Source organism: Malaclemys terrapin, chromosome 7 (assembly GCF_027887155.1).
Source record: "Malaclemys terrapin pileata isolate rMalTer1 chromosome 7, rMalTer1.hap1, whole genome shotgun sequence".
NCBI lineage: Eukaryota > Metazoa > Chordata > Testudines > Emydidae > Malaclemys > Malaclemys terrapin.
Window position 1 is genome coordinate 128120865 of NC_071511.1, and position 13281 is coordinate 128134145.

The 13281-nt window shown below is 56.8% G+C and overlaps 1 protein-coding gene across 4 annotated transcripts in view; it reads right to left on the reverse strand.

Moving 5' to 3' along the window:
• Positions 1–362: 362 nt before the first annotated feature.
• The window catches only part of DNMBP (dynamin binding protein), a 75798-nt gene continuing 62879 nt past the window's right edge, over positions 363–13281 (reverse strand). For 3 of the 4 annotated variants that reach the window (XM_054033829.1, XM_054033832.1, XM_054033831.1), the window contains 12 exons: positions 12379–12478; positions 10315–10462; positions 9715–9732; positions 8827–9026; positions 8399–8529; positions 7920–8024; positions 7560–7688; positions 6168–6500; positions 5464–5646; positions 5183–5381; positions 4496–4962; positions 363–2094 (listed from right to left, as the gene is read on the reverse strand). In XM_054033829.1, the coding sequence (XP_053889804.1) occupies positions 1909–2094; positions 4496–4962; positions 5183–5381; positions 5464–5646; positions 6168–6500; positions 7560–7688; positions 7920–8024; positions 8399–8529; positions 8827–9026; positions 9715–9732; positions 10315–10462; positions 12379–12478 (2199 nt within the window). In that variant the 3' untranslated portion in view covers positions 363–1908. The remainder of the gene's footprint in view (positions 2095–4495; positions 4963–5182; positions 5382–5463; positions 5647–6167; positions 6501–7559; positions 7689–7919; positions 8025–8398; positions 8530–8826; positions 9027–9714; positions 9733–10314; positions 10463–12378; positions 12479–13281) is intronic. The other variant, XM_054033830.1, reaches the window with a different exon arrangement.

A 13281-nucleotide genomic window follows, 5' to 3' on the forward strand; every position in this document is an offset into this window, starting at 1 on the left:
CCATCATGAGTTGCAAGCTGAAGCAGAAACCTGGCTCCAGTGTGAGGTTGGGGCCCATGGCCTGGAACAGCGATTCGGGTTGTCCTTGCATGCCCTATCGCCTCTGCACAGGGGCTGGGCCATCTGACTACACACCACTTGCCATATAAACTGCTGTACTCCAGCAGCTTCTGGGCACAGGTCCCAAACTGTGTGTTAGTCTCTTGGTTTCTCAGCAAGCTGCAGGGTGGCTGCTGCTCCAGTTTGTCACTGCAGTCTGGGCTGCGAGGGCCCACGCGCAGCAGGAGGAGCACAGGCTTACAGCGTTGCCAGGTGCATGTCCCTGACCAGAAACATGGCGCTTGACGCAAACAAGCCTGAGCAACACCAAGGGAGACACTTTACTTAGGGGACACAGACACTGCCGTCAAAGCACCGGGGGAGCGGGGTGGGGGGGGGTGTCTCTTGGGCCAGGAGCAGCAGCCCCCAAATACACCCCCTCCAATAGTGATGCCCCATTCCGGGGGCACAGCCAGAGCCTAGCAGGCAGGGTGGTGTGTTGATGCCTTTATCCTACACTCTTGCCAAAGGATGTGCCTGATTCTCACCAGCCCCTCACAGCACTTTGGGACACATGTCAGAGCAAAGGGATGGACCCCCAAGTTCTGGGGGTGGGTCGGGGTGAGGAGGGGAAATGGCTCAAGTGACAGGGAGGTGAGGCTCCCATCTTATCTTTGGCTCATCTGAACGACTGGTGGCAGGGCTCGCTGTGGGCAGCTGCTGTCTGCTGGGCGCTATGGGAAGGAGTATCATGTATCTCCCCCAGCAGCACGGTGCTGCTAGTCCTGAAACCAGAGCCTGGGAGAGCCCAAACCCAGGGTACGTCTCCAGTGAGGAGGTGTGAATTCTCAGCACGGGCAGAGCCGATTGCGCTAGCTCAGTCCGAGCCAGCATGCTAAACACAGCAGCGTGGCTGTTGCAGCTCAGGCTAGCCGCCCGAGGTAGAGACCAGTAGGCTGGGGGGTGCTTGGACGCGGGAAGCTAGCCCTGGGCATTGCCCATGCGTCAGCTGAGCGTGTGAGCCTGTCTGTGCTGGGAGTCACAGTGCCCCCTGCAGCACGGACATAGACCAGCAGCTCCCCCCAGGGAGGCAGGCGGTTCTGGGGAGATGGCTCTCCCCAGCTGTGGAATCAAACGGCTCATAACAAGGGACAGTGGGTCCTCTACATGGAGCGGAGGACGGGAAGAATCCTACCCTGAGCAGGTGCCAGGTTCTGTTCTCCAGCCCCAACTTCCCCGCTAGAGCTTGACCCCTGCCCGGTGAGGGAGCCTGGCCCCTGCTCCCAATGCTCCTGCGCGCTGCTGAGGAGCTGTGGGGCTCCTGCTCTCAACAGCCCGGGTTGCTTTTAACGGTACTTGGCCAAAGAGGGAATCTGCATTAGCCCAGAAGTGCTGAAGGAAAAGGAAATGCTGCACACAGGCAGGAAGCAGCGCTTTGGCCCGAGCGAGGGGGCCACTTCCTTCAGGGACTTGGCTTTGCTCTGTGTCCAGTCAGGCCCAGCCAGCTCCTAGCAGCTAGATCTACGGGGAAGCTACTTGCCATGCTGGGAGGAAGAGACAGGACAGGAGGCAACAGTAATTCCTGCTGCACAGGCTGCCCTGTAACCTCACTGCCCCTGGCCAAGCCACGTTCACCACCCAACTGACAGCAGCCTGGGCGGGGCAGAGCCCCTGCAGGGCCTGGGCCCAGCACCACTGGCAATACCCCATGGCTTTCAGTGGCTAGAGGCTGGCTTGTCACACGGAAGTGAGCAGTACAGGTTGCCTCAGCCCAGCAGGGGTCGCAGACCCTTCCCCCGCAAGTCTCTGACATGGTCCAGCTGGGATTAAGGCACCAGAACTTGGTCTCTCTGTGGAGATGGTACAGCCTCACGTATACTCCGTCTTCCGGATGTAACTGGACGGCACGTAGCCCTGCCTCCCATGCACCTCAGCTAACCACCACTCTCGATTGCCCGTGATATCTTCAAACTGTAGGATCCTGAGTCTCTGATTGGCTGATACACTCAGCTCATTTGGACTTCGGCCTTTAAAGGTGTAGACAGCATAATAGACCTAGAGGGACAGGGGGAGAAAGTGGGTCAGAGCTGGGCCGGGCCTGAGGAACAACAGGCCAGGATCAACACTGTCATGCAGCTCTTTGTGTAGTGTGAGGATTACTCAGACACACTCCGAGAGACAGGCACAGCGAGGGGAAAGGACTATCTCCCAGGGTCATAAGGGCATAAGAACAGCCATCCTGGGTCAGCCCAAAGGTCCATCTAGCCCATATCCTGTCTTCCAGCGGTGGCCAACGTCGGGTGCCCCAGAGGGAATGAACAGAACAGGGAATCATCAAGTGATCCATCCCCTGTCGCCCATTCCCAGCTTCTGGCAAACCAAGACTAGGGACACCATCCCTGCCCATCCTGGCTAATAGCCATTGATGGACCTATCCTCCATGAATTTATCTAGTTCTTTTTTGAACCCTGTTATAGTCTTGGCCTTCACAACAACCTCTTGCAAAGAGTTCCACAGGTTGACTGAGCATCGTGTAAAGAAATACTTCCTTTTGTTTGTTTTAAACCTGCTGCCTACTAATTTCATTTGGTGACCCCTAGTTCTTCTGTTATGAGGAGTAAATAATGCTTTCTTAGTTAACTTCTCCACACCAGTTATGATTTTATAGACTTCTATCATACCCCCCCTTAGTTGTCTCTTTTCCAAGCTGAAAAGGCCCAGTCTTATTAATCTCTACTCATATGGAAGCTGTCCCATACCCCTACTAATTTTTGTTGCCCTTTTCTGTATGTTTTCCAATTTCAATATATCTTTTTTGAGATGGGAGTGACCAGATCGGCACGCAGTATTCAAGATGTGAGCACACCATGGATTTATATAGAGGCAATATGATATTTTCTGTCTTATTATCTATCCCTTTCTGAATGATTCCCAACATTCCATTTGTTTTTTTGACTGCCGCTGCACATTGAGTGGATGTTTTCAGAAAACTATCCACAATGACTCCAAGATCTCTTTCTTGAGTGGTAACAGCTAATTTAGGCCTCATCATTTTATATGTATACAGGGCTGGCTCCAGCTTTTCTGCCACCCCAAGCGGCAAAAAAAAAAAAAGGACGAGCGGCAGCAGTTCGGCGGCAGCTCAACCGCGCCGCTTCTTCTGTGGCAGTTCGGTGGCGGGTCCCCCCCTCTTCCTCTTCGGTGGCAATTTGGCGCAGCTCAAAGGGGAAGAGAGAGGATGAGGGACCCGCCACTGAATTCCTGCTGAACATCGGACGTGCCGCCCCTTTGAATTGGCCGCCCCAAGCACCTGCTTGCTAAACTGGTGCCTGGAGGCAGCCCTGTATGTATATGTGGGATTATGTTTTGCAATGTGCATTACTTTGCATTTATCACCATTGAATTTAATCTCCCACTCTGCTGCCCAGTCACCCAGTTTTGTGAGATCCTTTTGTAACTCTTCGCAGTCTGCCTGGGACTTAACTATCCTGAGTAGTTTTGTATCATCTGCAAATTTTGCCACCTCACTGTTTACCCCTTTTTCCAGATCATTTATGAATATATTGAATAGGACTGGTCACAGTACAGCCTGGGGTACACCACTATTTACCTCTCTCCATTCTGAAAACTGACCATTTATTCCTATCCTTTGTTTCCTGTCTTTTAGACAGTTACCGATCCCTGAGATCCTTCTTATACCATGATAGCTTACTTTGCTTAAGAGCCTTTGGTGAGGGACCTTGTCAAAGGCTTTCTGAAAATCTAAGTACACTATATCCACTGGATCCTCCTTGTCCACATGCTTGTTGACCCCCCCAAAGAATTCTAGGGCAGTCACTCCCAGAGCCCCACTCTCCTGCCCTGGTCACTAGCCAGGCTGATTTTCTACATGAAAATATGGAGAAGGGCTGGTCCTGAAAGGCAGGTATCTCCCTGCTTCCCCACGCCCAAGAGACCCTGTACACCCCATTTTCCCACCTAGCCTTGGGGGTCTGCACATTCCTCACAAGAGACGGGGTTGAGATCCATAGGCGCTGACTCCGTGGGTGCTCCAGGGCTGGCGCAACCATGGAAAAAAATTAACAGGTGGCTTAGCAAACACCAGCAGGCAAGCTCCCCCCCCCCACCCCCAGTGCCCCATTGATCAACTCCTCTCCTCCCTCCAACTGCCTCCTGCCCACCTCGGAACAGCTGTTCAGTGGCAGGCAGGAGGTGCTTGGAGGGAGAGGGAGAAGCTGGGCCGGGGCATGTTCGGGGGAGGGAAGAGGCAGGACAGGGGTGGGGGCTTGGAGGAAGGGGTGGAGTAGGGGTTGAGCACCCCCTGGATTGATCAACCAGATCTGCCTCACACGTGCCAGCACCCCTTCCCTAGTGAAGGGACAGTTCAGCCTCTGCCCTGTGAAGGGTGTGACTTGCAGCCCCGCCCCCATAGAGCAAGGACAGCAGGGGGGCTTACCTGGTTGCCCTCAGACTCGCTGCTCTCCAGCCCCGAGTCTCTGTCCTCCAGCGAAGGTGCCGGCCTGAGGTATGCTTTGGCAGGGTGCCCACTGCGGATGCTGGAGCTGCTGTTCGGCTCAGGACGACTGTAGCGTCGGTGAGCTGGTGTCTTGTTGGGCTGCTGGTTGGATTCCATGGGAACCGTTCTATCAGAGGAGCCAGCCTGGGGCAGGGAGGCAGCATCTGTGTCGGAGGGGGACCTCAGGGAGTGTTCTGGATCCCCTGGAGAGGCAGAGTCCTGCAGAGGTTTCTGGGTGAAGGTCACGGTCATACCACTGGGGTTGAAGGTCAGGGTGTTGCTGCTGTGCGGTGTGGAGCTACTGTGTTCGGACTCATTGGAGGAGTGGCTGCCCACCGAGATGTCTGAGTGGCTGCGGCGTGGGTTATAGGGCTTCAGGAAGGAGCTGTACACAAAGCCTTTGGTCACTGCGGAAAAGGGAGCGGGTCAGGGTCAGAGACGAAAAGGATCCCATGGAGAGGAGAGTGGGTCAAAGGGGAGAGGATGATAAACCAGAGAGGAGACCACAGGAGACAGGCCAGAGTGGCCACCTGTCCCCGGAGGGTTACAGTTCGTTGTTCATGGATCCTGGCCGATGGCAGAGTCAGGGAAGACTCTGTGCTGCTGGAGGCACAGAACCCCACCTACCTCCATTGTCAATGAGCCAGCGGTTCTGGCTGCCCATGGGGTCCTTCTTCTTGAGGACACCCACAAGATCACCCTCCAGCAGCGAGACATCCAGGTCCTGGGCTGCGTTGAAATTGCGGTCTGCCTGGAAGAGTTTCTCCGGGGGGTACCTGGCCAGGAGGGCAGCTCGGAGTTCATCTGACTGCAGCATGTAGCTGGGCTGGAGGGGAACAAGACACCCATGAGAAGGCTCCCTTGGGCTCCCCAGACCAAGCCCCTGAAACAAGGCAGAAGGGACTCACTGGGCCCAGGAGTGGCTGCCGCCTGGCAGACTGGCGCTCCACACTCCTCCTGTCAAATGGTCTCTTGGCAGCCGTGTGGGACTCCGGGAAGAAGGTAAAGGCCTGGAGCTGCTGGAGAACTCGGCTGTGCTCCTCTTGGAAGATGGAGATGAGGTTCCCCTCCCTGCCAGCCACTCGCAGCAGCTGGAACAGGAGCAGAGGGTAGGAAGCTGCCATCAGCAGAGCTCTGCTAACCCAGAGACCCAGCAGCCAAAGGGGAGCTCAGCGAAAGACGAGCCAGATGCTGGTCTAGAACCTGCACCAGTGTCCAGGGCAAAGACTGAGCCAGCCCTGGAACTCCCCTTTGGCAGGGCAGGGGCGAGCCTATCCTGCCACTTCCCTGCAGTCCCTGCTGTGGGGACAGAGGGTGAGCCCCCAGGCCTGCTGATCCAGCACCTTTCACAGCAGCCCTGCCACCGACAGTATCCAGTCCCCTGGAGCAGGGGGAGCTACAGGCGCAGCCTCGAGGGGAGGCCAGAGTCTGACACGACAGCCACAGCTCTGCACACAAGGGGGACAAGCCTCAGGAAGCAGAAACTCCCCTGACACACGAGAGAAAAACTCCACAGAGGCAACATGTCTGCAGTGAGCCAGGAGCATCTGCAATCACATCCTCCCTGCTCCATCCCCTGCCCCTGTTGCGGAGCTGGGTTCTGGGAACTCACCGACAGCAGTGGCCTCAGCTCCCCCAGTGCCAGGTGCACAAAGTCGCGGTGAGCCCTGGCGTAGCCCCGCAAGCAGCTGGCAAACAGCTCCTTGGCACAGCGCTGGAACTTGGGCAGCTCGTCTAGGAGCTGGGCATTCAATGCCTCATAATTGTTGCGAGCTGACTGCAGCTCCTCAAGCGTCCGTTTGTCCTTCAGCTTCTCCGCCCGCTCCGTGCAGTTGTGGAAGTCCAGGAGCTTGTCGAAGCGCTTCTGCACCAGCTTGTGCGGCCCCATGAACATGCTCAGCAGCTGGTTGAGAGGGGAGATCACCAGCCGCTCCGTCCTCTCTTTCTGGAAGACAGTGAAACAAGAGTCAGGTGATAGAGCATCCCCCTCTTTCCTCGTTCAGCCTCTCTCAGCCAGGGCAGGGATTTATCTAGCTAGCGCCACGTGTCCCAAGTGATGGGGAGTCCTAGCTGTCCTGATTCGACAGCCACAGTCATCTCACTGGCACTAAACGTGGACTGAGATTCACTTTACATTCCCTTCACTCAGCTTCATCAGATACCTCCTAGTCACCCCTCACCCCAATCTCCTCCTAAGTCCTCCCTTCTAGTCAATCCTCGTTTCACTCTACATCTCCTGTGGCCACCCCATGATTCACCCTAAATCTTCCGTCTAGTAACCCCCATTTTATTAGTAAATCATCCGTTCTAATCACCACCCCATATCACACTCACTGACCACTCCATGAATCCCTCAGTCATCCCCCCACTTACTCGTGCTTTCTCTCGCTAATCTTTGCCTCTCATCACATTGCTCGTTTCACCCTAAACTTTCCTGTGAGTCACACTCTGTAGTATCCTGAGCACCACAGTCACCCCAAGTATCATCCCAATTCATTCCTAATGACCCCTTCGACTCTCACCCTCAATTTTCCCTGCTAGCCATCATTCTTTCTCACCCTAATCTGGCGACTGCTAACCCCCCATGTTTCATAAATCAACATCCCCATCAACCCTGTGTCATCGAACTTCATCCCCTCACTCTCGTCTGCTGTATCTCTAGCTAACACCCCATGTTTCACCCTAAATCCTCCTCCCTTACCGTAACTCTAAGTCAATTACGTGTTTTGTCAGTGAATAGCCAATAAAACCCAAGCCTAACACCAAGCTTCACAGCCTTCCCCAGCTCAAAACAGCACGGTCCAACCCGCCCAGCTGGCATTACCCAGAGTGTAAATGCATACAAACATTCGTAGTCAGACTGAGCACGTAATCCGGAACGTGTGACGGGGCCGCGTTACCCCCCCCCCCCACACTCATTCCGAGGGCCCTACTGCTCCCGCCCATGCAGAGACAGCAGGTCAGCACAGAGAGGAGAGAGGACAAGGGGAGGAGGCTCACTTACAAAGGTGGAGAAGAGCTGGTCGCTGATGAGTTGATGCACTTTCTGGAACTGCTCCAGATCCCCACTGCCCTGCTGCATGCACAAGTCCCACATGCTCACAGCTGCCAGCACCTTCACACAGGCCGACTCCTGGGGTGAGGGACACAAACAGCAGTCAGTGCAATGATCACCCGCTGCTGAGGGCTGTGCAGAACCCCTCCCACACAGCCAGTGACCCAGAGAACAGGGTCCCTTCCCTCCCCTTCCACTCTCACCCCAGAGAACGGGACGTACAGAGCTTGAACCCTCCTCTAGGAGAAGGGAATCACTGACCCCACCAGGCGGACTAGCGAGGGCAGCCCCAGTCGAGCATGGACTCACCCGGACATGCTGCAGGTAGAGGGAAAGGTCTCGGATGAAGGATTTGATCAGCCGCTCCTGCAACCGGAAATTCTTCTCCGTCTCCTCAAAGGCCTCGTCCTTCAGCTGTGATGGAGAGTGGCTCAAAGGGGTCAAATACAGCACCACAGTGTCCTACCCAATGGGAACTGCAGGTGGCCCTTTGTTCCCAGAGCAGAGACAGGCCATGGGCAATGCCTCCCTCCAAGGGAAGAGAGACTGAGGGACACTGACACCCCAACATACACTTACCCAGAGGAGAGAAAGGCCAGAGGCACTGACCCCTGGCCGTGTCTGTACCGGGCTCCCACAGACCACTCCCCCCACCCATCTGTGCTGAGCTCTGGATCACCAGGCAGAGTCACGTGATGAGCGTAATTGGAAGGGGAAGGCCAGAGGGGTACAAACTCCCTTTCTGCTCCCTCTGCCTGAAGTGGGCTCCAGCTGCGCGGGTGGATTACCTGGGGGGCGAAGCCTGTAAGGTGCTTGAGGTGGCTGCTGACACGGTTGGATTTCTTGATGATGGAGTGGAAGTTGAGCTTGGAGATTTTCTCCATGAGGCTGTCCTCATCCCCTTTTCGGTACTTCAGCACTGGGAGAGGCAGGAGCAGGAGTCAAAACTCCACACCGGCAACTGCCCTACAACCTCATCACCTACCCCTGGTGCTGCATATCCCCAGATACCTCCCTCTTCCCCTCCAGCCACTGCATCCCCATCCCCCCGTCCACCACATCACCACTGCCACCCCACAGCCCTGCTGTCCCATCTCCACCGCAGCCCTGCCACCATGTCCCCCACACCCAGCTGCCACATCCTCTCCACAGCTGCATTCCCAGCCCAGCTGTGCTGGGCGTGCCTCCTCATCCCCGCTCTGCCAGGCTGGCTCACCCAGGTCCTTGCGACGTTTGTACTCATTGATGTTGACGTTGATCTCTTTGACTGCAAGGACTGCAGCGGTGAGTAGTGCCTTGTCAGGGTGCGACTCAGGTGTGGCACTCAGCAGCTCCATCAGCAGCAGTGGGTATCGCATCACCCTCTGCACAGGCTTGATGAGGAAGGAGCCCAGGTTGATGTAGTTTGTGCAGCCCCTTGGCAGTCAGGAGGAACGAGATGCATCAAACTTCAATCCATCTCCACAGAACAGTGCCTACTCCGCCCCCGAAGCCCACCCCAACCCATTGCACGTATCCCCCAAAGCTACTGAATCTCAGTAACTCACTGCACCTTTAATCCTCAAAGCGTCCCAGCCTCAACCCCCAGACTCACCATGCTCCTAAAAACCAAGGCGTCCACCCGTCTCAAACCTGCTGCAAACTCACACCCTGCAGCCTCAAACTGCCCGGGCCTAGTGCACCGCCAACCCTTTCTTTTTACCTCAGTCCTGCCTGCCATCAATCCTGATAACACAATCTCACCAACCCATCAGCCTCGCACCCTCTCTCCCACTATCCTGGCTGTGCGCCCCAGAGCCCAGACCCTAACCTAAACTCTGTACAGACTGATTCTATGTGAACTGTCTACACTGGACATGACCTCTCCATTGCTCTGCCACACTCCTGCACAGACACCCTTTACCCTTCCCTCCTCTGCCCAGCCCAGCCACGGACCCACCAAACCCAGCCCCAGGCTTCTGCATTCACAGGCTCCATGCAGCACCATTAGGTTTCCGCAGGCACGCACACAGCCTAGGGAAGGAGGATGTTAGTTGTGGGGATGGGTGGCAGGGCTGAGACAGACTGACAGGCATGCAGTGAGTAATGGGAAGGAGGCACTTACCACTCACTGTACAGGCTCCTGCAGGGCCGCAGAGGGTGGAAAAGCAAAGAAAGGAAGCTAGTTAATGGGACAATCAGGTGCGGGCTCCAGCACCCAGCACCTCTGCCCCGCAGTGACACTGGGAAGCAGCTGCTTGCTCTGTCCCAGAACTCAGAGGCTGAAGCTGCTGGCTTCAGGGGGATTAGCCTTTTGTGACCCTGAGCCAGGCAGCTGAGAACGTCAGCCAGGCAAGGAAGCCAGCGCTGTCAAGCCACTGACCAGGCAGGACCGAAGGCTCAGGAATCTTCACCCCAGAGATGTGCTGCTCTCTGTAACCCAGGAGGGGCCCTGCAGGGATCCTGCCTGGGGTGGGAGGGGGAGATGAGGCATTCAGGCCAGGGGGCCTTTTCTACTGTTGTCTCTTCTCTTCTGCTAAGGCTCAGAGACCAAAGGGACCTGGACACCAAGACAGTCCTGTGTATTCTTGTAGGGGGAGAAAGAGAGTCTGCGAAAGGGGCAGGAAGGTAGGCCCCTGTCTCAGCATGCTCAGGATGAGGGGCAGAGAGGGGAAGGAGGCGGCCCAGACTCCTGGCCAGGATGCGGAGTGGGGGAGGCAATCACCTGAGGCTCTCCAGGGAGTTCAGCAGGTGTTTCTGGATCCTCTCGTCCTTCTCGTAGGCCTCCAGCAGTGCAATAGCCTCCTCATGGTTCTGGCAATACACTTTGTACACCTCTTCCAGCCCTGCCTGGTGCGCCAGGAATGCTGGCCCTGCGGAGAATGACCAAAGCTGCTCAGTGGCTCCTGCCCACCTGAGCTCTGCCTAGCCCTGGTGCCTTTACAGTCTCTGTTTCTGTCCTAGCGAGATGCCCAGAGCTGTCCACTCCCCCTGCACACACGTTGCTTGAGAGGACGGCAATATCAGAGCACCCAGGTTACTTTCCAATCATTCTTATGCACCTGTACATCCTCCTGCTGCCGTCCCTGCGCAGCCGCCGGCACCGAGCGCCCCATGCCAACTCATTACTTATTACGTGTATTAGGGCAGTGCCCGAAGGCCCCGCTACAACTGTGGCCTCCTCGTGCCAGGAACAAAAAGACAGTCCCTGCCTGAGTTACAACAAGACACAACAGAGGCAGAAGCAGACACATGGGGGTGGGCAGGTAGACAAGGTGAACAGTGAGAACAGTTCACTTTGCATAGTGGGCAGCAGTCTCAGCTCCCCACCCGCCTGGCTATTATCCCTGGCTGTGCTCTGCGGGTATCACAGCACAGGTGAGTGCAAAGGATGGACCCAAGGAGGAGAAGGGACTGGCTTTATGGATGTGGACAGGGTTTTCACACACACGTGGGGAGGCCAGGGAGTCAGCAGGGATTGAGGCTGGCTCATGGCACAGTGGAGACAGAGGTCAATAGCACAACGAGATCACAGCTCTGACACCTGGATCTCTCCTCAGAGGGTCTGGCAGTTCAGAAAGGCACAGAGTCCAGGGCAGTTCAGACTGTCTTTGCACACACATTAACGGACACGTACTCAAGCTGAGCTTTGCATGCCACTGTGCTGACTGCACTACCAATGTACAGTACTTCTATCCCTCTGGAGGTCCCCTAATCCCTCTGGCGTTTACCAGCTGAGTCCCCAGCAGATGTCTGCACCTCACTGGGCACTTCCTCCTCCCATCTGCTCTAGGCTCCACAGGACCCTCATACTCCCACCCCCGCCATCCCACCCCTCTCTCCAACCCCAGGACGACTCGTTTGTCACAGGTGGGACCCAGCAAACCGAAAAGAGCTGAGCTCCTGGGAGTTCACAGGAGAGAGCAGAGAGCCCACCTCCGGCAGGTGACAGCAGGAGCAAAGGGTCACTAGGAGCAGAGAATAACCCCGAGGCATGCTCCAGGGCAGTCAACCACACAGGATGCACAAAGCCCAGGAGGGAATCATGCCCCTGAGGTGCCCACTGTGCATGGTGGGAGGGGGAGCGGGGAGAAACTGAGCAGCCCTGAGGGTTTGCCATGACTAGGACAGAAAGGGGGTGGTAGGAGGTATCCCTGTGGGCGCTCTCATGAGGCAAGTTGCCCATTAGCACGTGGTGTTGGGCGAGCTGCTGCCAAGGGGATTTCAAACGAAAGAACATGCTCACTAATGCCTCAAAATATCTTTTATTCTAGTCAAGAAAAACCTGGAGAAAAACCAAAGGAGCCTAATGCCAGAGATCCCCAATGGCAGGATCACTGGCCAGCTGAGCCCATGGAGGGGAGCAAGACAGAGTCTGGGGAGGGAGGAGAGCACTGGGGCAGAGCGAGCCCAGCCACGGAGAGGGGGAGGGTTGCAAGAGAGAGGAAGGGAATAGAGTGGGAACATCCTGAGGTGCACCGGGGAATTTCCAGTGAGACCCAGGTCGCAGTGAGCCTCCGGGGAGTTGGAGGGATCTGAATGTCCCAGCGCACAGACCCAGCAGGCATGGAACGATCTCCCAGGGAAAGCCTCCTTACTGGAGTCATTGAGCATGGGACAAAGCCCTGGAGAACAAGCAGCAGGGCTCAAGGCTGGCCTGGCCCAAGGCAGGGAGGCAGCAGATGAGCTGAGCCAGCACCTTCCCACTGAAACAGCTCCCCCTCTCCCCCCTCCGTCCCCACCCCGAAGGGCCCACCTGGCTTGGGAGAAGGAATAACAGAATCCATACCAACTGCATCCCCAGCCTCCAGGGTGCCCAGAAGCTGCTTGGAGAAGCTAATCACCATCTGAATATTTCCAAAGAGCCCCTCAAAGTCCACATTCGGCACCTGCAAAGACGGGAAGAGAAGCATCCAGGTGGGAGAAACACTCAAGGCCAGGCCCCGCAGCGACCTCACCCATGCCCCCCAACACCCCACCACAGCACTCCATGCCCCCCACCAGCAACCTCTGCCTCGCACTCCCCATCCCCCCACAGCAACCTCTGCCTCACTCCCCCCATAGCAACCTCTGCCTTGCACCCCCCATCCCCCCATAGCAACCTCTGCCTTGCACCCCCCATCCCCCCACAGCAACCTCCGCCTCTCACCCCCCATCCTCCCACAGCAGCCTGCACCTCGCACTCCCATCCTCCCCACAGCAACCTCTGCCTTGCACCCCCATCCTCCCACAGCAGCCTGCACCTCGCATTCCCTATCTCCCCACCAGCAACCTCACTCATGGACCCCTATCCCACACAGCAACTTCCGCCTCGCACCCCCTGTCCCTCCCACAGCAACCTCTGCCTTGCACCCCCATCCTCCCACAGCAACCTCTGCCTTGCATCCCCATCCTCCCACAGCAACCTCTGCCTCGCACTCCCCATACCTCCCACAGCAACCTCTGCCTCGCACCCCCATCCGCCCACAGCAACCTCTGCCTCGCACCCCCATCCCTCCCACAGCAACCTCTGCCTCGCACCCCCATCCCTCCCACAGAAACCTCTGCCTCGCACCCCCATCCGCCCACAGCAACCTCTGCCTCACACCCCCCATCCCCCCACAGCAACCTCTGCCTTGCACCCCATCCTCCCACAGCAACCTCTGCCTCGCACCCCCATCCTCCCACAGCAACCTCTGCCTCGCACCCCCAT